The 26,746-nt window shown below is 38.8% G+C and overlaps 2 protein-coding genes across 15 annotated transcripts in view; one reads left to right on the forward strand and one right to left on the reverse strand.

Annotated features, from left to right (window-relative positions):
• Nucleotides 1–19,294, forward strand: part of Myo6 (myosin VI) — a 147,091-nt gene extending 127,797 nt beyond the window's left edge. For 4 of the 14 annotated variants that reach the window (XM_036193214.1, XM_036193217.1, XM_036193216.1 and 1 more), the window contains 9 exons: nucleotides 219–379; nucleotides 1,449–1,487; nucleotides 1,881–1,910; nucleotides 4,594–4,632; nucleotides 7,276–7,379; nucleotides 8,653–8,784; nucleotides 11,551–11,577; nucleotides 14,499–14,717; nucleotides 15,228–19,294. In XM_036193214.1, coding sequence (XP_036049107.1) covers nucleotides 219–379; nucleotides 1,449–1,487; nucleotides 1,881–1,910; nucleotides 4,594–4,632; nucleotides 7,276–7,379; nucleotides 8,653–8,784; nucleotides 11,551–11,577; nucleotides 14,499–14,717; nucleotides 15,228–15,427 — 951 coding nt within the window. In that variant the 3' untranslated portion in view covers nucleotides 15,428–19,294. The remainder of the gene's footprint in view (nucleotides 1–218; nucleotides 380–1,448; nucleotides 1,488–1,880; nucleotides 1,911–4,593; nucleotides 4,633–7,275; nucleotides 7,380–8,652; nucleotides 8,785–11,550; nucleotides 11,578–14,498; nucleotides 14,718–15,227) is intronic. The other 10 variants (XM_036193218.1, XM_036193219.1, XM_036193221.1 and 7 more) reach the window with 7 other exon arrangements.
• A 2,508-nt stretch (nucleotides 19,295–21,802) lies between these two features.
• Impg1 (interphotoreceptor matrix proteoglycan 1) overlaps nucleotides 21,803–26,746 on the reverse strand; it is a 101,800-nt gene continuing 96,856 nt past the window's right edge. The window contains exons 15-16 of the mRNA XM_036193938.1: nucleotides 23,491–23,557; nucleotides 21,803–21,880 (exon numbers count right to left, since the gene is read on the reverse strand). Coding sequence (XP_036049831.1) covers nucleotides 21,803–21,880; nucleotides 23,491–23,557 — 145 coding nt within the window. The remainder of the gene's footprint in view (nucleotides 21,881–23,490; nucleotides 23,558–26,746) is intronic.

Here is a 26,746-nt window from a genome sequence, read left to right on the forward strand (position 1 = left end):
TCACAGAACGGCGGCGGAGCCATGCAGCTTCATTTGGCTTTGGGGAGGTGAAGCATTAATGATATCACGGTGGGGGCACCTTGTAAGAGTGACAGATTTGTGTTTAAGCACTGTCTGTTAGTAGAGAATCTGGCCCGGGCCACTAAGCTTTCCTTTTGTTTGAGGTAATAATTGCGAGGATGAAGAGCTCTTGCTAGGTGTGGCTTTGTGTGCTGCAGGCCGAGGTGGAGGCCCAGCTGGCCCGACAGCGGGAGGAGGAATCCCAGCAGCAGGCCGTCCTGGCACAGGAGTGCAGGGACCGGGAGCTGGCCCTGCGCATCGCCCAGAACGAGTCTGAGCTCATCAGCGACGAGGCACAGAGTGACCTGGCGCTCCGAAGGTACTGGGGCACTGGGTCGACCCCGACTTGGGCTAGCCCCAGCTTCCTGCTTCTCATCTCTGTTTGAAGAGGGCTAGGAGAGAGTCTAGGTTTTAGGTTTTGACATATTTGAAGTAAAAGCATTTTAAAATTAGTTGGGTTTACTTTTGTACTTAAATGAATGAAACAATTGATTTTCCATTTTGTTATTGAACTATTAAAACATAAAACCCCAGCTATCATTTCATGGTTGTTCTATTAAGAACAAAACTCAGCTTTATTTCTGAAGTTGTTTAAGGCCATTGTATACTGGGTAGAAATTAGTTTCTAAATACTTGTTAAATACTGATATAGAAGTTAGAGACTATATTATAGTGCAGCTTAGCACATATAAAGTCTTCGGTTTCCTAACACAAATTTGAAACAATATACCACATTCTTAACACTGCAGTGAGGTGCAGTTTACCCTCCTGTGCCTCAAAATAAGAATGATTCCTTTACGAAGAGGAAAGTCGATCTTAAAGAGTTATTTTAGTTCCTTAGATTCTGAATTATGTTAGGTGTTATGGTGGAGTTTGGAGCAGTATGGAAGTTCTTAATATTTGGCATCAAGTTACAGAAAAGTTAAGATTTCTCATTTAAGAATTTTAGAATATAGAAACAGTTATTTTGATTATTCGTTTAAAAAGGCAAAACAAATTTGTGAGGGATATATGCTTTCTATATCCCAAGAGATGCGAATAGACAAGTGTAACCTTGGTTTTCAGACGTATCTATTAAATTACGTATATATTAAATACGTCTGGGATATATTAAATTATAACCACTAGATGGCGCTATTTGCTTGTAAAAGGAAAAGGCAGCGCTATTCAGGTGGTTAGATTTTTATATGGCTGCAAAGATGGTTTTCATTCATTTGTTATCACAAGTTTTTCCAGCATGTGATTATCTGAACTGTATATGAAAGTATATGACACTGTAAATGAGATGACTAGGACTGTACACACAAAAGTGACTGTAATAATTACATAAATCATATATGTAATATATATGTATGTACACGGCTTCTGCTGTACTAAACATTTCTTAGTTACTTTTCCAGCTTAAGTTCCTGTCCAGCAACTTCTAAGTAAGATTTGTTTGCACACATGTAATATGTTTTCAAATATCATCTTAATCCTTTACACTTACGATCCATGATGCAAACTGATAACCTCAAATCACGTGAAATTATAGAGACATTCAAATTTCTATTAACACCAAATCTCACAGCATATGAGTGTCTGAATTTCCAATCTTAATATATTTGCTCTTTAATTTTTTACTAATTCCATTAATTTATTATTTCACAATCCTTCCAATAACTATTTTAAAAACACATTAAAGTCTTAATGATCTTATGTAGATTAAATATAACTTGTAGTTTTAAATCACTGAGTAATTAGAACACAAATTTACCCAATCCAGATTTTTACAGTTCAGACCTGGTGGTGACATTAACCAAAACATATTCTTTTCACAGAACTAATGGAGCAAGACCACAAATGACACCGTATGTCATATCTCTTCATCTCTTTAAAGATTGGGTTTGTTTTTTGAGAAGTAGTTCCTTCCTTGGAGTAAATTTTAAATTGCTTCCTTTTATCAAAAGACAATGAAATATTTTTTTCACTTTTTCTTGCCTAAGGGAAGTGTTTGGTGTTCAACCATAATAGCTTGTGAATTTTTTTCTGCTGTTGTTTCAACTTTTATACCAACTTGTTTTATGTGTTGTAAATTCACTCTAGCATCTTTATAGCAGGTGTGGGAGAGTAAGGATAAGTCAAATAGTTTTCAGTGTACATGGTGATTAATTCTACTAATACATGAAGTGGGTCATCTGAGGTTTATCGGCAACACTTCTTCCCTTGTAAGTTTCCTCACAGAGAGAGGCTCTCAATAACACTGGAAAATAACAGAACATACTGTACACATTTAAGGATACTTATACAATCTGAATTTTAACAGGGCTAAGCCAGTTCTTGACTGTATTGGACTGCAGCATCAAGAGCAGGTGTTTCATAAACAACATGGACTGTGTCAACAGCTCCCCTGAAGACACATGGAAAGGAGAAAGGGCAGCCATTCACAATGACATGTTAATTATGGCCTTGCATAGTTGCTATGGAAGACATGACCCATGGTCAGGTGTTTCTTCTTACAGAGAGAATCCCCATGAACACTATAGCTAGAGATGTAAACTGATAGGAGACTGTCTCATGAGCTCCCATGCTACAGCATCAAGGACAGGCCTCTCGAGACTTTCAGACAAAACTAGGCATAACCTCTTCTCAGTTGCACAGTGCTTGCATCTGCATAAAAGCTGTGTATTAAAAAGTAAAAACTGTGCATAGAAACTATGCAGAAATAGGTTATAACGTTTAAAACAATTTACATGTAAAATGTATTTTTGTGTGTATGCTTCACTTTTATGTGTCTGGCATACATGTTGATCTCATGTGGGTCCGAGGACAGTTCCTGTTCAGGACACGGAAGTTCCTGAGCCAACATCTCAACAGGCACCAGGAGCGCCAAATTGCAGCATTGTTATTACCTAAGCACCAAGCAGAAATTGAGAATGCATGCCGAGTGGCCACTGTGTACTCTCCCTCCATTAGAGCAACGACTCTATCGCTGTCATGTGAGCTTGTTAAGTCAACACTGTAATAACTCCGTCTAAGCTGAAGTTGCAAGCATTTGCAGGTAGCTCAGCACAGCCAGAAGGCTGACGTTCCTAGATGCCAGGGCCAGTCTGGCTCAACGACTCTCCTGTAGTTAGTGTAGAACCTGGTGTAAAGTTGGTGACGGAAAGGGAGGAGAGTGACTTGGTAGAGGGTGTCTCTTGGAGACATCTCTCCATGATCAACAGACCGTGTGATAAGAGCTTTGAAAAGTGATTTGACTCCTTGGAAACCCGCTATGAACAAACAAACTAGATGGAGGGCACTTTAGGGGAAAGAGATGGTAAAAACAGACAGAAACTTTGAGGCAGAAAGAACAATAGAATTACAAATACTTTAAAAACTATACTTTTAGAAAATTACAAAATTCTGAAAAACTCATAGTTTTAGGAGAGATGGATAGTATATTGCTGAAAAGATAATTCTATTAGATTACATGTGCATAGTTTATTTTGTGGGTTTCCTCTTTGCTGGTCAGCTTCTGCAAGTTTAGTTTCTCCCACTGTGCTTGCTTGGGCAACTCTCCACGAATACCAAGAGTTGCCAATGGTCAATATATACATTGGGATATATATACACACACACACACACACACATATATATTATATATTCACACACACATTGAATGCAAAACCCTGCCCCTTAAGCAGAGTCCCAGCTCTTTGCAGGCATCTATGAAACTGTACCCACAGCCGATTCATCCATCTTTTTAACTTGTGATTTTTATTTTATTTTTTTACTGAAGTGCTTGTGGTTGCTAGAGTTGGACAAATAGAACATATATGAAAATGATTACTTATGAAGGGGAAAAAAGCAAAGGACAGGGATGAGATGAAATCAAGAAAGTGTTGATTTCTTGAGCCCAATGAAACTGTCACTCTGCTTCACAGAATTAAGCAAAAGCTGAGAAAAGTGCCAGTCTACTGAGTAATTAAAGAAACAGCAGCTTTTCCTTTTGAATGTACTTATCCTTGCAAGGTCAGACTGCATCAGGTATTTCATTTAACAAGTGCTTGTACTGATTTTCTTCTTTTCTTTTTTAAATATACACTTTGATTTGGAACTGAAGATCTCCAGACTGTTGTTTGAGCCTATCGGCTTGCTTTACCCCCATGAAGCTTTGTCTAACTAACAAAAACGCACTAAGCATCTTTGGTGCAAAAATCCTTGTGCAGCATCTATATCCTGCCAAGTTTTCTGCATGCATTTAGAGCATGCTATTTATATTCTGCACATAAAAAATACCACCGAAGCATGGCTCTCATGAAATTTTATCTGAAGGTTTTTGCACAGTGATAGAGATGTGTTCAAATAACTTTAAACTCAAAGATCTTGGCGTGTTTTATGGATAGAATTATGGGAAAGTTTGTCATTAGTAGATACCTTACAAAGTAAAGTGAATAGCTACAGTATTGATAATATTAAAAATGAATTATATTTTCATATATTTTAAGTAATTTATGTGATGTGCCTTATGTATAATTGTGTTATATTATCATTTTTTTTTTCTTATAGGGAACAAATCGCCAAAGAAATGTCAGAAATTTTGAGTAGGTTAGTGCAGTGTGTTTACAGAAATAAATATTTACTACAAAATCATATTTTTAATTCCCTTTTGATTATTTGGACTAGAACCTGTTGTATGAAATATGCCATGTAACATTTCCGTATGAGAAATAACATCCTAACACAGAAAGAAGCAACATTCTTCTAATCCATGTTTCTCCCTGAGGACACAGTTGGCATTTTGGATGGGGCAAGTCTTCCCTGGGGCTGGGCTGTACTCTCAGTCTCTTCCCCCGGAATGAGTACTTTGGAACCCGCCCTGGGGATCTGAGTGCTATACCTACTTTGGGAGCCACATAGGCTAGCTGAGGGGGATGTAAGTGTGTATCTTAAACATGAATACTAGTTTAAAATCCACTGGTGCAAAGTGAATTTCCAAATAAAACAACCATATTTTTTTTTTTTTTTTGTATGTGGGGGAGCGTTGAGCCTAGCCTGGAATGGCTGTGCTGACTCTCCAGCCCTAGTCCATAGTTTTTTAAAAGTAGATTTGAGTCAACACTATTCAGTCAACTTTAAATTTTCAAGATTAATTAAAGTGCTAAGTTAGTAGGTCTTAAAAATCAAGTAAATTCTATTACTATTTTAATGTTTGTGTGATTGTCTTTATGATAAGGCTAATCAGTAGATTATACTTTTGTTTTATGATTTTAATAATACAGAGATGGGGAGGAGAGCATTTTCATGCATTAAGTTCATTTACTACTTCTAACTCCAAGTATGTTTTAGCAGGTTTAGTAATATGAATGAAAAGCTAGTGTTTCATTTTATGCGATAATAATTTGAATTCAGTATTTTCTTCAGAATGTATCAAAGCACAATACACACGTATACACATATATGTATATACTGGTTTCTTCTATATATTTGACTATCAAACTATATATTATATAAGTTGACTTTATTTTCAAAACAAAAGAAAACAGAAAAACATAATAATTTTCAGTTACTGTCCTAGAAAACATTCTTAAAAGAGGAAGGGAAAAAGTGATTTTTTTTTCTTTTAACCACTTTATTGGATGGCAGTTTAGAGATGTAGAAAAGAGCATTTTCATAAGCATTAAAAAATAAAGCACTGATAAGAATAATAGTTCTTGCAGACATGTAGCTGGCTCTTTAAACAGTTTTTACTGTGTACTCATTGTACACATATACGTTCCATAAGGATATTTTCACATAACTATCTATTTAGCATATTTCTGCCATATCCCACCCACGCTTTTATTTTGCCTGTCCTTCCTGTTAATCCCCTTTGTCCCCTAGACAGTTAAATGTCTGCTTCCATTTCACAGACACTTACATGATTTTATTGATCTCTATAACACCCAGAAATAAAAAATAAGTGAAAATGTGATATTTATCTTTCTGAGACTGACTTAATTTGTTAACGTGATTATTTCCAGTCACATACACTTTCCTGCAAATCCTGACATAATTTGGTTCTATTGTTGGACGCCTAGGTTTGCTCTGGAGCTCACACTTGACTCTTAGGGCTTAGGGTTAGGAATGAAAAGCTATAGCAAAATTGTCAGTTATACAATGTGGTAGAAATGCAGATTCTGCAGTAAAACAGATGTCAACCATAAAATGAAGGAAGTTATACTAGTACTGTTATTCATCCGTCAGTCTTCTGCACATGATGGTCACTGTGTAAAAGAGTTTTAAGTATGTAGCAAGAAATATGCCACTTTATCACCCAAAATGTACACATAGGTAGGCCTTTAAAGGAGGCAAAGATATCTTGCTTCATTTTAAGTTTAATATTAAAAGTGTAATTTCCATCACCTCAGGAAAGGTGATATATTTTCTTTTAATTTTAATTTTTTTTATTTTTAGCAGAGTTGAAGTTTATTAAAAACAGAAAGAAAGGTGCTGGAAAGCATGACTACAACTCTCCACAGAGATCTGATTTCTTTGCAAATGTTTTCTGTTTTCTGAGAGTAGTTTCTTTTTTTTTTTTTCTTTTCCTTTAATTTTGTTGAAAATAGATTTTTTTTCTAATGATGTATCCTGATTTACAGCTTTCCCGTTCTCTACTCCTCCCGGTTCCTCCCCACCTCCCCTCTCACTGGATCCTTTCTCATTAGAAAACAGATAGGTTCCTAGGGGATCATAATAAAATAGAATCTAATGTAATATGATGTGATAAAACAAGCACATCGAGTAGGACAAAACAAATAAGCAGAAGGAAAAGAGCTCTGGAAAAGACACAAAAAGGGTGATGTATTTTCAAAGATGGTTTTCCAGTGATGTCAGCCATGCAGTGTCTCCAGCTCGGCCAGTTTGCTGGGACGGCTATTCTTTCAAAATGTAAAGCGGTGAGGGATGAGTGCATGCTCTCAGGCAGCTTGCCTTCATTGTCCTTTTTAAGAGGGAGGCTTTCCAGGTAGAAGATGGTAAGGGTGGGGTGGGGCTTACTTGTGTGATAAAATCCCAAGAGGCAGGATTTTAGCTCCTCGGTGTTTGTTTACCATAACATCTGTGTTCCTTCTTTTCATGTTTTGAAATCGGATGTGCTTAACCTCTTCCTTTGTTACATTGAGCTTAGAATAAATCATGAAGCTTGACTCTGAGTGCCTGTTCCTTAGTCTGTATATTTCTTGTTTAAATATGTAAAATTTATGATTACAGAGGTCCTGCTGTACAAGCTACCAAGGCAGCTGCCGGTACCAAGAAACATGATCTTAGTAACTGGAAATATGCAGAACTACGTGACACAATCAATACTTCTTGTGGTGAGTGCAGGGAGAAGATGAAGAGGAGGGGTCTATACCAACGCCAGTAAGATAAATCCCTAGACTTGGGTGTGTGCATGTGCATACGTGTGTGTATGTGTGCATACATGTGTGCATGTGTACAAAGTGCCTATGCCAGTATATTTGTTATTCTTTGTTCCCTTGGAAGACATAACTTAGTCACAAAATCAAAATAAAGATATGTATTCTAGTTTCCTTCCTGTTGATGTGATAAAATACCCTGACCAAAAGGAAGTCAGGGGAGAAAGGGTTTATTGTTGCTCGTAATTCCAGGTTACAGTCCATCAGAATGCAGGACAAAGAGGCTAAAACAACTGGGGTCACACCCACCATCAGGAGCAGACAGAATACATGCACACACTGTACTTGTCTGGCTTGTTCACTGTTACACAAACCTAGGGAATGCTGCTGACCATTATGAGCTACACCTTCTCACATCAGTTAACACAGTCAGGACAGTCTCCCACAGACATGTCTACAGACAGACTGGCCTGATCTAGACTGTGTCTCTTTGAGACTCTTTTCTCTGGGGATTCTAGATTATCTCAGGTGGACAATTAAAACTAGCCATCTCAGCATGATTATTGAATTAAATGCATTTGCCCATTTCTTACCTAGGTTACAGAAAAGGAACAAATAAAAATTATGACTTGGGCTATGTTAGTGACTGGTTCTTCTAATGCTAATCATAATGGTTAAATTTTGGCCATCTGGATCTTTTCTATGAAGCCAGAGTAATAAATAACAATGTAACATTCCTTTTTTTTTTTGCCCCCCCCCCCCCCCCCCGCCCAAGAAGAACAGGTCATATGAGAGACTACTCAGAGCCTCACACAGTTAGAGTCTTGTTTAAACCACAGTGTTAAAGGGCAGGACACTGATTAGTGATGGGGAGCTCTTGCTATGTTCCTGTCCTCCGAGAACAGCATCTCATAAATGTGAAATTATGGTGCATTTAACTCATGCTTGTATTCGAGCACATCTCTTCCTTTTAAAAACCTTTCTGATTCTATTTTTTCATATAAAAATAACTATTTAGTTTAGAGTTCTTCAGGTGAACAAATGATATAGGATAGTAATATGTAATTAATAATCTGTAAATGTAAAAGATTATGAAATGTTTACTTTTTGCTCATTTTTTTATCTTGTACTGGAAACTAAAAACCTGTTATATGTACCTGTTTATGCAATGGAATAATTATGTCAGATAAATCATTTAGGATGTCAATTTTTCTTTCTATGTAATCAATAGACATTGAGCTCCTGGCAGCGTGCAGAGAAGAATTTCACAGGAGACTGAAAGTGTATCATGCTTGGAAATCCAAGAACAAGAAGAGAAATACTGAAACAGAGCAGCGTGCTCCCAAGTCTGTTACTGATTATGGTAAAAACAAATCTGTACTTTTCAGTGTTCCAACTATATTATATATAAATGCATGCAGCTATACATGATTTTTTTGAGTAAAGTAGTCAACATAAATTTCTCATATTGTGATCTAGTGAACATGATACAACCATGATGACCTGTCTTATAAGAAGTTATACAATACTAAGTACATAGTTCCACACATAAACACGTACACACACACACACACATACACACACACACACACACACATCAGTATTATGTGTGGAGGGCTGGTGATATACTGGGACCAGTGTTTGCCTGGCATGTGCTGTTCTCAATCAACATTGCAAAAAGTCCAAACAAACAAAATGCTTACATGTGAAAATGTCAAGGTTACTATTTACTATGAGCAGTTTATTCTGGATCCCCATGAGCTTACATATGAAAATTAGCATTTTTATATTGTTAACCAGGGTCTTCTCATTTTGAAATTTAATCTAGCTCAGCTTTTAGAGTAGTTCTTCAAATAACTAAATATACTTATATTTTTAATGTGGAGATATACATCCCTTCTGGTGCCTTCATGGGATAATGGCCTATAATAAGGAAAGAATTGGTTCTTGTTCTCCACTACCATGCTGATTGTCTTATTTTAAAAAAGGTTCACTGAAAATTTTATTTTATGATATTGTGAGTTTCGCCCAGATGCAGGAAACCATGTGTTCACTTGAGCCAGAAAGTAGGCAGTGCAGGCTCACCAGAGCATGGCAGACTGTACAATGGCTCAGATGACCTGCAATATGAGCTATATCTTCAGTTTTTAAACAAGGTTTATTTTTGTCTTGTGTATGGGTGTTTTTCCTGGATGTATGTGTGTGCACCACAGGTGTGCAGGCCAGAAGAAGGTCTTGGATCCCCTGGAACTGGAGTTACAGATGGTTCTTAGTTGCTGTGTGGGCTGGGCATTGAACCTGGGTCCGCTCAAAGAGCAGCCCATGCTCTTAACCACTGAGACATCTCTTCAGCCCCAGTTTTTTAAAATTTACAACAGTAACTGGAATTTCATTTGTCACCTTGATACTTTCATACCATCATAATTTTTCTTAATTCAGATTAGCATCAAAGTCAACACTTGACCGTGTGGTTTAGCAATGTATTGAGCTTGAGTTCTTGGGTGTAGTTTTAAATTATCACTGCTCTCCAAGGAAATAAATGCGATATTTAATAAAATTCAATTAAGTGGTAGGACCTCAGTGCTTCTCAGTTGTTGCTAAGAGTTATTGAGGTCAGTATTGTTTATAAGGGAGACAGTTCTGGTTACTGTTCAGGGTCTGTTTTTGGCAAATTTTAATAGGATGAGGGCGTGGGGATCATCTAGAGCTCAGATATGCTCAGCTTTGAAATGTTGAATGAACAGTGAGTTCAAAACTCTCCTTCAACGTTTTCTCTGTATTGGAAATGGCAGTATGGCTCTATGGTTCATGGTTTATGTATTAAGATTTTGCCACAAATCATGTTTGTTTTGTATATATCCCCCCCCCCCCCACACACACACAGGAAAAGCAGCGGGCTCTTCCTTTAGTTCTACTATTCTTTGCTGTAAACATTTTATGATCACCTTCACCTTGATTTTCACTGTCTTGTAAAATGCACACATTGAGTAAAGACACCACAAATGAAGGGGGTTTTAAATTGAACTTTGCTACTTTTGTTTTTTTAATCTGCTTTTGTCCTCAAATGGAGCAAATAACATCTTGCTGCTTGTAAGTACAGTATTAGGTCAGGGAAATTTCTTAAGAGTCCTATCCAGGAGTAAAAGCAAACAAGAATTTTATACAAATACAATCGATATATTAGCGCTCAGAAAATTTTTAGAACAAAAATCTACTTCTGCCTGTAAAGCGTGTATCATCTTTTCTCTGTATTTTTCTCATATAAAATTCAGCCTGACACAGGAATGTTGCTGAAAGGAGGGGTGGGAGGTGTCAGGGTTAGGGCCATAGGTCAATGGAGAAGATTCTGTGATGGGAGGTGTCAGGGTTAGGGTCATAGGTCAATGGAGAAGATTCTGTGCTGTGTAGTCTTTGTATTTAGGTGTATTGAATTTCATTTGAAAACGTGAAATGAGGACACTTTATAATTCACAAAAACAAAACTTGATGTCATCAAGCATAAGAGTAATATATTGATAAACTTTGGTAAGTTTTACAGAAATGAGTAAGGAGCATTAGTCCCCTTTCCTGGGATGACTGATAATGCTCATCTCATTTATCACACAAAGAGATGTTCATAAATAATTTTGGACAGTAGCAAACCACCTAGTGAGTATTTATAATTGCTTTAAACCATGATTTTGAAAATCATTTAATCCAAGTTTCTATAATAAAATACATGTTGTAAGATTTAAAAAATTTGAAGAAATTAGAATGTATTGACTGTATGAAAACAACACTGTTCATTATTATTAGTTAGGTTTTTATGTCCTAAAATTATAAATGAAGTAAAATTTTTAAATTTTTGTACTCTTCACCTGTGCCTCAAATAGAATTTCATAAAATATAATTAATTAATTATGTAGCTTCCCTCCTTTCCTCCCCTCATTTCTTTCTTTCTTCTATGCTTTCTAAAGCAATTTTTAAAATCAGAGCACCATGTGTGTATAGACCAGTCTTTGCTACTGATAGAATATTTGCATGTTGGTCACCACCTCAGTTGATGGGACAGATTTATAAATTAGAAAAGTGCTCATTCAACAGCTTTGGCATTGTTATCTTTTCCTCAACATACAATATTTGTTCACAGATTTTGCACCATTTTTGAACAATTCACGTAAGTCAATGGGTGGTAACTCACGAGCTAACTGGAAGAGGGGTTAACATACTCTACTGAGCACTAACTTTCTGCCAAGCACCGTTTTGCTACGTTGTAAGTGGAGTTGTAGTATATTAAAGACACCTGCCTACATTAAGATATATCTTAACTTGAGATATAATACATTTTCTCAGATCAATCCAAAACATGTGCTCAGAACAATGATTGAATGAATGATGGTATCCTCTGCCAAATTTCATGCATTTAGAACTGGGTGTGTATACCACTTACTGTAGCAAAATGCTGTCTTCACTTCCCAGCTGACCTTCTAGTGGAAAGACTAACTCTTAGGTGCTGGTTGCAGATGCTGCGCTGTGATGGTACCTGTGTTTCTGTCCAAGGAGACTTGAGTTCTTTGTGGTAATATGCACAAATTTAATAATGACTCCTACTATCAGGAAGAGGGAGGTAACTTCTTGTGATGCACATTTCCTTCCATACCTTAGAAACTTTGGACCACTTTTACCTATAGTAAGTTCCTAGAGCTGAGCAGTTATATTCATTTGCCAGCCTGTTGGGCCTGATTTTTCTAAGTGCTTCTTATAATTTATATTTTTGTTTTGTTGTTTGAAGCATTGTCTCACTGTGTAGCTACCTCAGACTGGCCTCAGCCTTCCCGAGTGCCAGGGCTTATTTCTTTCCCTCCGACTTTTAAAGTGAGCATAGTTGAAGGAAAGCAAATTGTTGAAAAGATTGGTGGCAAGATTTTAATGTCTGGTGTTTTTAACTTAACCAAAGTTCTTTGCTCTTTTCAGTAAAAATTAAGGCTATCAAAACGTTTAGTTTCTCAATTTTACTCAGCGTATTAACTTCAGGAGGCAGTTATCTTAGAAAATAAGTTAGTGAATAGAGACTGTCAATGCCCTAGTGAATTTCCAATCACTCATTTACTACCCAGAAGGGTTGGTGTTTTCAAAGTATTTATTATTTAATTTTTGAGGTGGGGGGTCTACTTCTGCAGCCCTGCTTGGCCTAAAGCCAGTGTTTTTAAACTTCAAGTGTGATCACGGAGGTGCCAAGAACAATGGACAGACCAGGAAGAGAACACAAACCCATCTTGATTTCTGTGCTGAAGGCCATACGGGTCCTAATGTCTCTAACAAAACTGTCCCCTCATTCTTTCGCAGGCACGTGTGGCCTCCTTACGTGCTTTTTTGCTTTTTCTGATTTGCAAATGAATAAATCTAACTTTCCATAAGCTGTTGCTGTTTCTTGGGGCAAAAACTAGAGCAGGAGTATCTCCATCCTCTTGGGGTTTTTGCAAGTTCTTAGAGAAGCCACGTGGCTGTGCCTGGTTTTTATGTGTTGTATACTCTTTCATGGACGCTCTTTGATTTTCATCCTGAGGTTCTTAGGCCTGCAGTCAATTGTTGTTCTACTTTCAAAGCTAAGACATAAAGCATATAAACAGCCTCGCCTGAATTATGCTGCCCAGAACGTGAAGCCACTGCTCTAGGCATGTGTTTACATTTGTACACTAAATAAAAGCCCAGTCATTCAGTACTGAATTGAGCAAGGCTTAGAACTAGTAAAAAGGAAGTTTTTCTTTCTATTGGCAAGGAAACCCACATAGGATACACATTCCACTTATTTCAGTGGGTTTTCTGAAAAGAAATCTCATTTCAAAGTAAAATTTTTGAGGAAAGGGTCATACTTACTGCTATAGTTAGAGTTTTCCCTTTTTGTGGGGGGGGGGGGCGCGCAGGTTTATTTCAATGCTGTTATCTGTGCTATCTTGGCCTTTAAAAAACCCAAAGTAGCCGGGCAGTGGTGGCGCACGCCTTTAATCCCAGCCCTCGGGAGTCAGAGGTGGGAGGATCTCTGTGAGTTCAAGGCCAACCTGGGCCACAGAGTGAGTTCCAGGAAAGGCGCAAAGCTACACAGAGAAACCCTGTCTGGAAACACCAAAAAAAAAAAAACCAAAAACAAAAAAACCAAAAAACAAACAAACAAAAAAACCCAAAGTAAGTAAAAAAGAAAAATTTTGAATGGATTTTTCTTTTTGAGGAAGATATAATTAAGTGAACAATCTTTCTAATTTTAAAATTGCTATTTACTTAGTTTTAAGCAGTCAAATATAGGTTATTCTTCAACTTTAACTTGAAATCCTGTAGGAAAAATAATACTAGACTGCTTGCCTGGTATGTGAATTAATTTGGGGTTACTGATAAGTCATTTGTGGGAATATGGTAAGGGCTTTGTTGCCTGTGGTGGTGGTAGCGGTGGTGGTGGCGGCGGCGGCAGCGGCGGCACGTGTGTGTGTGTGTGTGTGTGTGTGTGTGTGTGTGTGTGTGTGTATGTGTGTGTATGTATGTGTGTATACCATACTTTTGTGTGTGCACAATGCTTTAGCATATGTAGTGTGCATGTACACAATGATTGAGTGTGTATACCATACTTTTGTGTATGCACAATGCTTTAGCATATGTAGTGTGCATGTACACAATGACTGAGTGTGTAAAGCATGTATGCACAATGCTTGAATGTGTGTATGTGTGCCGTGTGTGTATATAATGTGTAAATGTGTATGTGTACCTTGCGTGTGCATGTGCCCATGCCTGGCTATGTATGTATATATACATGTGTGCCCAATAATTGAGTATATGTGTGTGCACTGTGCATATACACAGTGCTTGGGCATGTATATGAATGCATGCACATTCATAGTGCCAAGGAACATCTTTTGGCAAAGACAATTCTAAGAAATCCCACTCTGAATCTGATTCATTAATAGGCAGCTAATACTGGCATTTTAAATTTCCTTGTAGGAACCTCTGTTCTCCCCTTTCTGCTTTAAAATTCTTGGTGTATTTTAGGAATGATGTCTGTTTTCTTTTCCCACGGGCGGCTGGTGTAACATTGCCTATTCTGTGTAATAGCTCAGCAGAACCCTGCAGCTCAGCTTCCTGCTAGGCAGCAGGAGATTGAGATGAACCGACAGCAGCGTTTCTTCCGCATCCCGTTCATCCGCCCGGCTGACCAGTACAAAGACCCTCAGAGCAAGAAAAAGGGCTGGTGGTATGCCCATTTTGACGGACCGTGGATTGCTCGGCAGATGGAACTCCACCCTGACAAGCCACCCATCCTTCTTGTAGCTGGTGTGTATAATTCTTAGAAAAAAAAATCAAACAAAAAAGGATTATAAAGCCTTGGCTGACACATTCTAATATATAATGTAAGAAGTCAGTCCCTGGGTTTCAGAGCTGAATGACAGCTTTGCAGTTCAGTTGCGTTCTGGTTGATGGAAGATTAACTAACGGATTGACAAAGCAAAATTGTTTTTATGCCTGTTTAGAAGAACATAAAACTATGTTCTAAGAACTTATCATTGGTGTTTAATTCTGTCTCTGGTTTTGTACTAGCTTTGAGGGCACACAGAATTCGTATTAACCCTAATGACTTCTTAGATCAATGGTGGGGTTTATAAATTTTGAGAATCCTTAGTAGGGGCAAGTTAAAGTGATTTCTGGAGAACTTAATAAGACTTCCATCTTAGAGAAATAGTTACAGGATCTCAAATCTGTGAGAATTGTTAGGTGTTCCAGGAATAGCACTCATAAAAATGCTGTGCAAAGAGATGGTAATTTTGTGATGTCTCCTGTCTGCAGGCAAGGATGACATGGAGATGTGTGAGTTGAATCTTGAAGAGACGGGTCTGACTCGGAAGCGTGGTGCTGAGATCTTGCCCAGACAGTTTGAAGAGATCTGGGAGCGCTGTGGAGGCATCCAGTACCTTCAGAGCGCCATCGAGAGCAGGCAGGCCCGGCCCACCTATGCCACGGCCATGCTGCAGAACCTGCTCAAGTAGACCGACCCCAGGCTCCCAGCCTAGCCCAGGCCGCACAGGCAGACAGGTGATCAGAAGGCTCACCATATCCTTGCTCCCCGTAGAGCCTTATGCAAAGTGAACAGGTTTTATTAATCATGGAGTTCGTTAATTTGTTCAAGGTTAATTAAGGTTGAGGTAGTGGATTCAGGACCAAAAAAGAGAATAGCCCTGATCCCAGCGGTGACTGGCACCTCTGGCTGTTCTCTTGCCTTCTGCATGGGGACAGAGTCCATACTTCTCACTCTCTGCACACTGACTACCTTAAGTCCATGGTGATTATTGTCAAAGATGAGCTTTTTTTAAATTTCAAAATATTTAATTTTTTTAAAAGGATGACACAGTGCCTTTATAACTGGGGTAATGAAATCTTAGCTTAATTTTGTGCAAGAATTAAGGTACTTAAAATGATTAAGGCACGGAAGTTTTGGGTTTAAAGTGCATTTTTGTCTATTTTTGTCTGCTTTTTCCGAAATCCATGGAAATGGATTTACCTCTTCTTGCAGTGTGCTTAGCCTGAGTGAAGCCCAGGTTCTAGATTCTGGAAAGAGTCTTAATGTATAGAATGTATTATATGCAGAAGAGGTGCTGGGCATATGCAACATCGATGTAGGGCACTTTTCACCAAGCTCTGTGTTCCTCTTGGAATCTCCTAATTCATGGTTGAGTCAAGGCAATGCAGATCATTTGAATGACTGGAAGTTTTGATACATTACAGCTTTGTTTCATTTTGGAAAGGGGGTGCAGGGTGAGGTGGTGCTGAGACCTTACTGGACCAAATTCACATCCTGTCCCCACCCCATCGCAACTGTAATTTTTCAGTTCAAACCTCGTCCAAGTCGTTTCCTGTGATTGAAGCTGGTGTGCTGCTCCCGACTTTTCTCTCACCCCTGTCCTTTTCCAGGCATCTGTTTGGTCTTTGAAATGTGGTAATTGTAGAGCTGTTTTGTAAACCTGGTGACTCAGAAGCCCTTGTACCGAGGCAGGGCTTCTTTCATGCTGCAGGCGGTTTTTAAAACACTCCTTCTGTGTGCTGTTGGTCCTGATCAGTTGTCAGCAGCTGGAGCTGATATTTATGACTTTAATATTAGGAACTTAGAGAAAAAACTAAAGGAGTCTTTGTTTGTACTTTAGAATAAAAGTAGAAAGTAAAATTATTCTTTACACTCCCTTTGTTTTTAAATACCCTAACCTTTGGAATTTCAGGGGGTTCTTTTCTTTAGAAAGATACCTCAGTTAGGAAATACCTACCAGCTGATGAGATTAATGTGTAGCAGTTACAGATTCTGTTGTTACATGCTCCTCTCAAAATGTCTTAGTACTGAAGTACTTATTTATTATGAAACTGTGGAAATGATGATTATGTGTTAAGGAAGATAAATGGCCCTGTCTCTACTAATAATTGAAAATGTGAATGGGGTTTTCTTCTGGAGCTTGTCTTACTGCTTAGACTCATACAGCATTCGGTCATTTGGTGATTGGTGGCAGAAGATATAGTTCCTGAAATAAAGAACCTAATTTTTTTTCTCTTTCATCTCTCCCCTGTGATTGGTGTCTTTATTTGTGCAGGATAGCAAATAAACTTTATTTCCTAATCATCAATGAGTATAGTCTTTGAAAAAAAACCTGGGGGCCTAATTGATCGTTAGTGACTTGTCAGCTCAGCACTATTTTCTGAAGCACTTTTATGTATCTTCTGGATCCATAAATTAGCACTAGGTGAAAAATTAATAAAAGTGGAAATTATTACAACAGAATTTAAAATTTAAAAAAAATTCATAGGAAATATAGGGCAGCAAAGCATTGTTGAAGTTTTTTTGTATGTGTGTGGTTTTTGACTTTGGTAATTGTACAGTTAACTGTCAAACCATTTTCTTCCTAATTATTTCATCCAACCGTCCCACAATTTATCTGTTTCAAGTAGTCTCCTGAGTTAATTTTGCCAAGCGGGAGAACTGCCCTAATTCAGGCAGGCCTTGAGCCTTCTGCATGTCATAGCATAGCACTCAGATCCTTCCAGAGAAACTTCAGGACATCATTTTTGGGGACACAGCAGAAACGATGTTCTACGAGATGCTGATCCAGCCTCTCTTCCACATTTTGTAGGTTCAGATCCACAAAGGCTGTGCGAGAACTGGGGTACCCAAATCAACTAACTCCTATTTCAATCAACCATTTAAAATGAAAACTCTAAACCCATATGCTACACGTGAAGAAATATTCCCTCTAATGCTCTTCAGTTCCAGTTTCTTCCAGAGTGTGTACATTTTAATAGAACGTGAAACAATGCTGGCAGGTGTTTCCCTGTTGGATTCAGTTGTGACACGATGTCCAAGGCCAGCAGCAGAGATGAGACGTGTGTCAGGAGGGAGCTGTGCTCTCAGCGAGAGTTTCATACAGGGAGTTTCTGGAGGCCTGGTGTGTTCAAAAGCTTCAGCCCCTTCACTGTCAGGGAGTCAACACCTGTGCAGGACTGTGCAAAGAAGCAAAATGACTGAGAGCAGCCTGCCCTAAAGGGTTCTGGTGAAACAGGGTCTCACTCTGGCCTGGATAGATGTCTCTACAGGCCAGAGAACCCTCTTCTTTCACAAGCTACCAAGGAGACAGCTTACGGCAAAACTAGGAGATGTTTGTGAGATCTAGACAGTACAAAGCATAATAATAGTAAGAATATTATTACTTGTGATAATTATTAATTGGGTTGCTTTTTCTATGTTGGAGATCGAACCCAGGGTTTCATACAGGGTAGGCTCTGTCATGGAGACACCTCCCTGGCCTTTAGTTGGACATTAGAAGATAGTTTTACTCACAGGTTATTAATATGGTTCTCAGGGGATTCAAATATGTAGACTTTTGGTTTCTTAAAAATAGCTTTAAGATACTTGGATCAGCAGAATATTTATTGAACTAATCAGTCGGTTAATACTAAGTTAATGAATGATAGTCTTACTTCCTTACATGAAAAAAAAAAAGTTATAGAAAGCCAGGAAGGTCATACAATTTGCTACTTGACCATGAAAAAAATGTAAATGCCTTTGCTCCAGCTGCGTAGCAGAAAGAGTGAAAACAATGTTTGCTTAGCCAGTCCCGGGAGACTTGCGAATGGTTGTTCCTGTATTTCCCCATTTATCCTTAACATTGGTAAATAAGTATTGAGTTTTAATTTATCCCAGAAGATGCACTAACAGGGAGGGAGGGAAGGGCAGAGGACATTTAACAGTGAGGATAAGGTGAGGTGTGGGACAGTGATAACCATAAGGGCAGTAGTGGGGGGGAAGGGAAACTGTGCACCCCCTGAAGATTGCATGCCGTTTGGGAAACACTGGCTGAGTTTTAGGATGCATTTGGTGCAACTCCCAGACAGAGATTAAGGTTAGTAAACTTGGGTATTGAGTCACCTGGTGTGTAGATCTTAGCAGGTAAGAATGGTGCAGCTGAACTGGAGGTGCCCAGGAAAGAACATGGCGTCCTGTGCACGAGCCTCGTGTGAGGGTAGGTAGAGAGCCTGCTCATGTCAATTCCTCATTGTTTGACTGTTTGCTGCACTTCAAACCAGTGTCTTCTTTCTCCAGCACTAACCTATGTATGAAGTAACTTTGATTCTTGGAAGTTTCCCAGGAGATAATTTGGAAAATTTAATGCACATTGAAAACTGCATAATCTTTAATCTTAATTTTCATATAGAAACTCAACTTCAAACTACAAACAAGTTTATTAAGTGGCCACTTTTCTTTTCACTTCTGGAAATTTGTCTATTTGTAATTGTTAATTTTCTTCATGAAAAGTGTGTATCTAATACTTTCTTAAAATACCAATGTACCAGAAACTCAAATAAATGCCTTATATGTAGAACACCTGTGTGTGTCATATGCTTTTAATTCAGGGTGTGAAATGTCCCACTATTGGTAAATCTCAGGCATGGTGTGTTGGGGATAGAGCCCTTGCTAGCTGGCTACATGGAGAGTCAGGCATTCCAAGAGAGAGGCAGGGCTGTGTGTGAGCTACTAAACCCATTTGAAACTGGAGGCAAACCGGCCTTGGATGTCTCACCCCAGACTCTGACGAATCTGTGAGAAGAGAGCGTTTGTAAAACCTGGTGATCCAGAGAAGACTCCACCCTAAGGTTCTGAATACCAGTCTGTATAACTCTACGAGGAGTGTGGAGTCCTCTGCGCTCCCCCTGGTGGTCCTCTGAAAGGGAAGGAGACTAATGTTGGTCTTCACTGCTTTTCCCCCAATGCCAAAAGATGGATGAGCCCAGAGGAAGAAGCATTTACTCTAAAATGGGATGCCTCCTCACATTGAGTAGAGAGTTTCACCTGCATAGCTTCTCTGTAAAAACCTGTCCTGCTCTGCTTAGCACAGGACTGAAATGTGGGTGAGAGGGCTGGGATCGGAAGGGGTGGATGGAACTCTTTCCTTATGTAAGCATTTCTCGTGCTTATGGTTGGCCTCCTGCTTTTACAGTTCTGTTTGCATTCAGGATGTTCCAGGGAGATGGGATTGGGACAGTCTATCCTTGTTATTCATTATTCTCCACTCTGTGACCTTGTCACCCTCTGCCAATTTGACATCCTTATCCAGGTATATATCTTCATTTGTGGGAAGACCGGAGTAGGAGTTGGGTGGAAACTCCTCATTTGTGAGACCAGTGGGAAGGAAATTAAAAGTGTTATATCCCTTCTCCATGGGAGAGAACCACTTTTCAAAATACTGTCTCCAGGATGAGGAAATACTGTGATTTTGTTTTGGTAGTTTCTTGTTAAATATTGTTATCAGTGTCTACTGTTTTGTTGTCTTAGCAGTGTTAAAATAACCCACTTAAGTCTCTTATCACATCCGTGGGATGACTAGTGACATATGGATTCATTTTACTATAAATCTATGAGTATAGTATTTACATTATTAAACTCAAGATTTTGCCCCAAATGTATTTGACAATTGGACATTTGAAAGAGATGTGAAGATATGAATTTTTCATCCAGTAGCACATTAAATGCTGAACTGTATTTCATTGGTGCCAATATAGATGCATACAGGACAGTTTGAAGACATTGTTCATCTGGTGGAAAACGGGCACATTATGTCATATTATACATCCTCACCCCTTCAGCTTCTCACCAATGTAGTGTTTTCCTTCAAAACCCTCCTTTGAGTACCAGCAAGAAGAGTAAGATTTTCCCATGATGTATGTATCTGAGCCTCAGTTTCTCTTTCTTTTAAAGAGCAATTCAGAAATCATTGGCAACAAAATAATCTACTACGTAAACAAGAACTATTTATACAAAACCAGAATGCCTAAAAACTAGAGAGAGCTGGGTGGAGTTGGGGGGGGCGATGGGGAGAGGGAGAAACACACACACGGGGGGGGGGGGAAGGTGGAAGGAACTGTAGTGTAGGTCATATAGTCTACACAGTGCTTGATACTACATTCCTATATGAGAAACCTTACCTTCACACAAGTGATCATCTTTAAAATTAAAATATTTTTAAAATTTAGATTTTAAATTTGATGTGTATGAGTGTTTTGCCTGCCTTCATGTGTGCAGCCTGGTGCCCGCAGTAATCAATTAGAAGAGGGTGTTAGATCCCCTGGAACTGGAATTATGAATACTCATGAACTGCCTTGTGGGTGTTAGGAACTGAACCTGAGTTCTCCGGAAGAGCAACAAGTATTCTCCACTACTGAGTAATCTCCCCAGCCTGCCTCCTCACTCCCAATTAAAAAAAAATAATTAAAAAAATTGTGTGGGTTAAAAAAATCTGTTTGTGGTTATATGCTCCTGAGTACAAAGGCCAGAGGAGGGGGTGCTTGGGTTCTCTGGAGCTGGAGTTGCAGGTGCATGTGAGCTACTCAGTGTGGGTGTTGGTTATCTAAACTCAATTTCCTCTGAAAAAGCAGTATACACTTTTAACCATTTAGCTATCTCTGTAGCCCAAATGACAATCTTTTAAATGATTCTTCTCATATATAAAAGAGCCTGATCCCTGATGCTATACAACCCACAAAACAAATTACACTTGTTGGAAATAAGCTTTAAGTAATAGTTTAAAGACAGAAACAGGCCAACCTGTTTATTTTTCAACTTGAGTACCATTCAAAAATAGCCAAAATGTGTTCCACTGGTTTCTTTGAGTTTTGACTAAAATAATGTACCCCCCCCCAAGGTTTAACTAGTTATCAAATACATGCCTATTATAGATGAAACATGTTGGTTCTCAGTGTTAACTACATGCCTAGATTCCAATAACCACTGCCTCCATTTTTCAGAAGTTAACAGAATGGACGCACTTTTCTTTAAGAAAGAAAGTTGCCTTCCAACATACTTTAAAATATAATGTGTATGTTTTCAGTTTTTAGTTTCCTTCCCAATCCTGGTGGTCAAATTCTTCAAGTCCTTTAGCATATAGTTTAGAATTTCTTTTCTTGGCTACCTGGAAGACAAAGAGTTTTATTTTGAGAGCCATGCAAGATCAAGTCAACAGTTAATTCTGGCCCAATTTCCATCGGTGGGTCAGAGGGTGGGCTTGCCATTTAGGAAATCGTTGAAAGGTCAGAGTGGCTTCCATTTATTATTAACTTTATAACCCACTGGGACTGCATCCCTTTTTTTCTTAAACCTAAATACATTTCCAGGATGACGGTCTTTTGGAGCAGAGATGGCAAATAGTCTGCATGAATTTCACCACGTTTCTTCCCATTTACAGAAGACACCACTAATCTATTAGAGCATTCTTCTCTAAGGAACACACACACGTCCTTCAGCTACCACAATGCCTGTAACCTTGGAGAATCAGCATTCATGTTTGTTGATTGTTACTGTTCATCTATTTTTTTCTTTTATTCACTGGGAACCTTCATTTGACACATGGTCCTTAACTCTCTCTGGTATTTCAAGATTTAATTGGTGTTTGCTTCATCCTGGAGGAAACATGTCTCCTGGTGTTAGCTCTATGCTCAGGAGGTTGACAGTTGAATACAGTTTTCCTTAGGGAAGCAAATCACCTCTCAAAGTAGCATCAGTTTCTATTTATTTATTTATTTATTTATTTATTTATTTATTTATTTATTTATTTATTTATTCATTCATTCATTCATTCATTCATTCATTCATTCATTCATTTATTTATTTATATCAATATCAGATCCTATATCCTGCCATGATTTTGTGGCCCTTATCTAAATTTGTTCTGTTTCTTTAATTTTCCTGGTTTTAAAAATTCAGATGGCACACTTCATTCTCAGTATGCAACTGAATAAAAATTATTCCTTCTAGTCTTATTGTTACAGTGCCCTTGATTGCATGTCAGCTGGAAACCACTTCAGGTGCAGGCCTGAGGAATGTGTCTTATTGATTGTCTCTAGGGTGGGCACTGGTTACTTCCACCAACTGTTAATATCCAAGACTTCATATAACTTTTCAAAATAGGTAATTTGGGAACACAAGTGACCACTATCTTTCCTCTCAAAGTTTTTTTTTTTTTTTTTTTTTTAACAAAACTAAAGCTCTGTAGATTTTATAACCGGACTATAGATCACTTTTTAAAAATAAAACAATCTTGGTAAAATAACTTAGTTGTCTTATAAAAGAGACTTGAGCTTTGAAGACTTTCTGAAATGGCTCACACTTCACAAATAATGCTGCTATATGGCTTATTTCAAAACAGAAAAAGAGAGTAAGAAGAATTTACATTAATTACTCAGTACCACAAATATTATTACTTTGAAATTTTCAGTTTTTCAAAAACACATTTGGGTACCAACATTCTCAAGAAAAGATTGGGAATATTATAAAATAGTTTCTTTCTGTGATTTCATTATTTTGTCTATTTCAGTTGATGAGTGTTCTGTCACTCTCCTTGCACCAGGAGTGTGCACACTCCTCCCACCCATACTAAGTTTTGAAAGTCTACCAAGTAAAGAATAGGTGCTTTACGTATCGCCACTAAAATTTTATAATAACGGTACAGAATTGGTTTTTGGTTTTTTTTTCAAAATTCAAACTACTTCAAACCAATATGTAATAAAGAAAGTACAATGTTACCTGGTTTTGCTGGTGTAACTTTTTAACCCTAGGTGGGTGGGCTTGGTTTGTAAAGTGACCCTGGGGCCTGCAAGAGAAAGCAACAATGTCATCCTCTGCCTCCACAGGGAGAGCAGCTACCGTTGTGCTATCTTGGATTTGAAATTATGACAAGTGAGAACGGCTGGCGTGACCTTGCAGGTGCGGCCACTGCAGTTTGCCATTCAGATGGCTTATTTGGGGGGCACTGGTCTCAGGAGGGTTGACGGAAACTCACGGGAAAGATAGGAGGATAAACTCACCATACAAGGGGCAGTTACTGTTCAAGCCGAGCTCTGGGTTGTGACTGCTCTAAGAACTCTACCAGAGCACCTTCTTCACAATGCTATTCAAGTAGGGCTGATTGTAATATAATTCCAGACTGTATTATATAATATGATTTCTGTCCATAATAGATATGTTTTCACTTTATATTTTTCATCATAAAATGGGCATAATATCTGGAGGTCTTCTTTCTATATAGGTTCCTTTACAAGTAGACGTTTATTTCTCCTAATCTTTTAGAATATGGATGTGCATTGCTCTGTTTCTTTATTTTTAGTTTTTTTTGATGGTTCTTAGCTTTGTATAACAGATTTTAGTAACTGTCACCCTCTGCTCTCTGGTCCACGTTACTCTTTTCTGATGAGACTTTTTCATCTCTGAGCAATGATATGTTGCCTCACCCTTGATAACAATCAGACCTTAATAGCTTCTCTTCAGGTGTGTGCTCACTGTATCTGGGTATAGAAAATAGAAAGACTGATCTGGCCTAAACTTGTTTTGGGTACACACGGGTAAGGTGAAATTGTGTCCTCTGGTACATGTTTAGGGACAATTTTATGCCTTACCACCCTGTGCCTATGCATAATTAGGTATGCATATGATTAAAATCAGATGCATTTAAGATGGGACATGCCTGATAAGAACAGTAAATTATATAACCCAGTCTATCAATCAAGGTAAAGAACTACCAAAACTATTCCTTTTAGTAGCCAGCTCTTCCTCATCTTAGACTCCATAAAAAGAGGTTCCAGGCTATAGCCAGTGAGCCTTGAGTATGCTCATTCATGCAACCCACTGTCTTAATAGTGTATCTCTCTGGAATCCACATGGTTGCATTATCTTCTGTAAGTCTACAAGAGCCCTTATTCTCAACTGTTTCGGTAAGAGCCCAAGAACCACGATGCACATGGCCCAGACCAGAAACACCAATAATGAAAACAGTGATGCAAACATTCATGCGTATGAATCTTAGTGATTTAAAACTGTTTAAAAGTAGAGTACCCGAGTCACAATTAAATTTCTAGAGATGCTGACAAGTTTTTCTTGAAAAGGGACATTTCTGATGTGCAGGTCCACCAGCAGTGATGGGTAGGAGCAGTGTGCTACCCTTTGCTCCACATTATCTGCTCTGGATATCATCAGCTTTCCTGCCAAACTCATGAGAAACACATAGGATCTCAACTGTGCTTGTTCATCTCTGCCCACAGTGAGACTGAGCATCCTCGGTTCTCAGTGGCCTTTGGATTTCTTTTATGAATAGCACCTCTGTATCCATTGTTCATTTTGTCATTAGGATGTTTGTCTTTTATTGACACTCAGAGTCTCATTATTATAGACAGTAGCTTGTCTATAGTATTTTTCTTTATTCTTATTTATCTGTTAGTTTGATTTTTGACTCCCTCCTTGCCTGCTGGCCAGGGACATATTAATGTCTTCTGGGGTGGGTATCTAGTTAGCATGGCCTTTTTAGATTATAGAAATTTGTTTTGTTTTATGGAGAGAGAGTCTGGAAACTGGAAACTTGAACTTGCAGTGGTCTTCCTGACTCAGCCTCTGAAGTGCTGGACCACCACACCTGGTTCAAGTCATCAAACACATTTTCTTCATGCTTAGGTGGCTCTGCTTTTGTAATAGGAAGCGGCTGTACTTGAGCCCTGAGCAGCTAGTTCATTCCTCCCTTGTTGAGCTGCCCTGGTTACTAATTGGAATGCCCTGGTATGGAGGGAGCTTTTTGGAAGTTGCCTTTGCTCTGCTTATCACCTCTCTTGCTGTTGCAGATATTATTTCCTGTCAGTTTGCGATCCTACGGAGGAACCACACATTGCTGTATTTTATCATCTTTCTTCTCTTACACTTTCTCATTTTCCAAAGGAACTTTAGAAACAGAATGGCAAACCCATCCGAGACCATGTTAGTGCCTTAACTGTAATGAACATGGAGACAGCCATGGAGTAACATCAGCCTCATGGGTGGATCCCCTGCACTGCATGTTCTTGGAGAAAAGCTTTGTGATGGTACTTCATAGTGGGCCCTTTCAGTCTTATTATCCAATAAGGAAACTACATTCACAGAAGGAATACGTGCACAATTGCTCAGCCATTTCTGACTCGATTACTAAACTGCACTCTTAACCATACTCTGACCCCAGAACATAGCTTCCTAGTCATGTTCAGGTAGTTATTTTAAAAGTGTTGATGCCTTAATGGAGCAGGGTGAGTATTATTAAAGAAACGAAGAAATCTCTCTAGTTTCTTGCAGATGGTTTTCTGGGTGTTAGACAGCCACGTGCCCTGGTGTGACATTTGGGAGTGTGGCCACTTGAATCAGCAAGAGGGGAGTGGGGGGAACCTAAACCACCCGCCAGGCATCTCACACACTGACAGCAAGCATTTAGTTGTGTGTCTGGGGTCTGTGGTTGAGAAAGCCTGGCTGTTTTCCAGAAAACGGCCTACAACTGGCCCGTGCTGAAGCCCTGAGTGCAGAGGTTGCTTGGTAGACCTTTTCTGGGTATCACTGGACACCCCTGTGTTGTTTCCTGCTCTCTCCTAAACACACAATGATGTCTGATCACATCTCAGTTCCTTCTCATGCCCACTGAAGTGCTTCCCTCATCCATTCTGATTCAGGTAGAAATCACTTTACAACACCGACTAAGAATGGACCACTGTAATCATTAAACATGATGCTATAGAAAATACTTCATGACTGGAGGAGATATTTGGGCTGGATAAAGTTCTGGTCATGCAAGTATGAGAACCTGAGTTCAGAACCCCAGGACCCTCGTAAAGCCTGACAGGCAGTGAGTATCATTCATTCCGGTGATTCTCTGGTGAGATGGGAAGCTATATGGAACCCATGGAAGCTTGTGTCAAGCTTGCCTGGCATACGAAAGAGTAAACAAGAGACCCTGTCTCAAGCAAGGTGGAAGGAGAGGAAAGACACCCAGGGTGGA

The sequence above is a fragment of the Onychomys torridus genome, chromosome 7 (genome assembly GCF_903995425.1).
Source record: "Onychomys torridus chromosome 7, mOncTor1.1, whole genome shotgun sequence".
NCBI classification, from domain to species: Eukaryota; Metazoa; Chordata; class Mammalia; order Rodentia; family Cricetidae; genus Onychomys; species Onychomys torridus.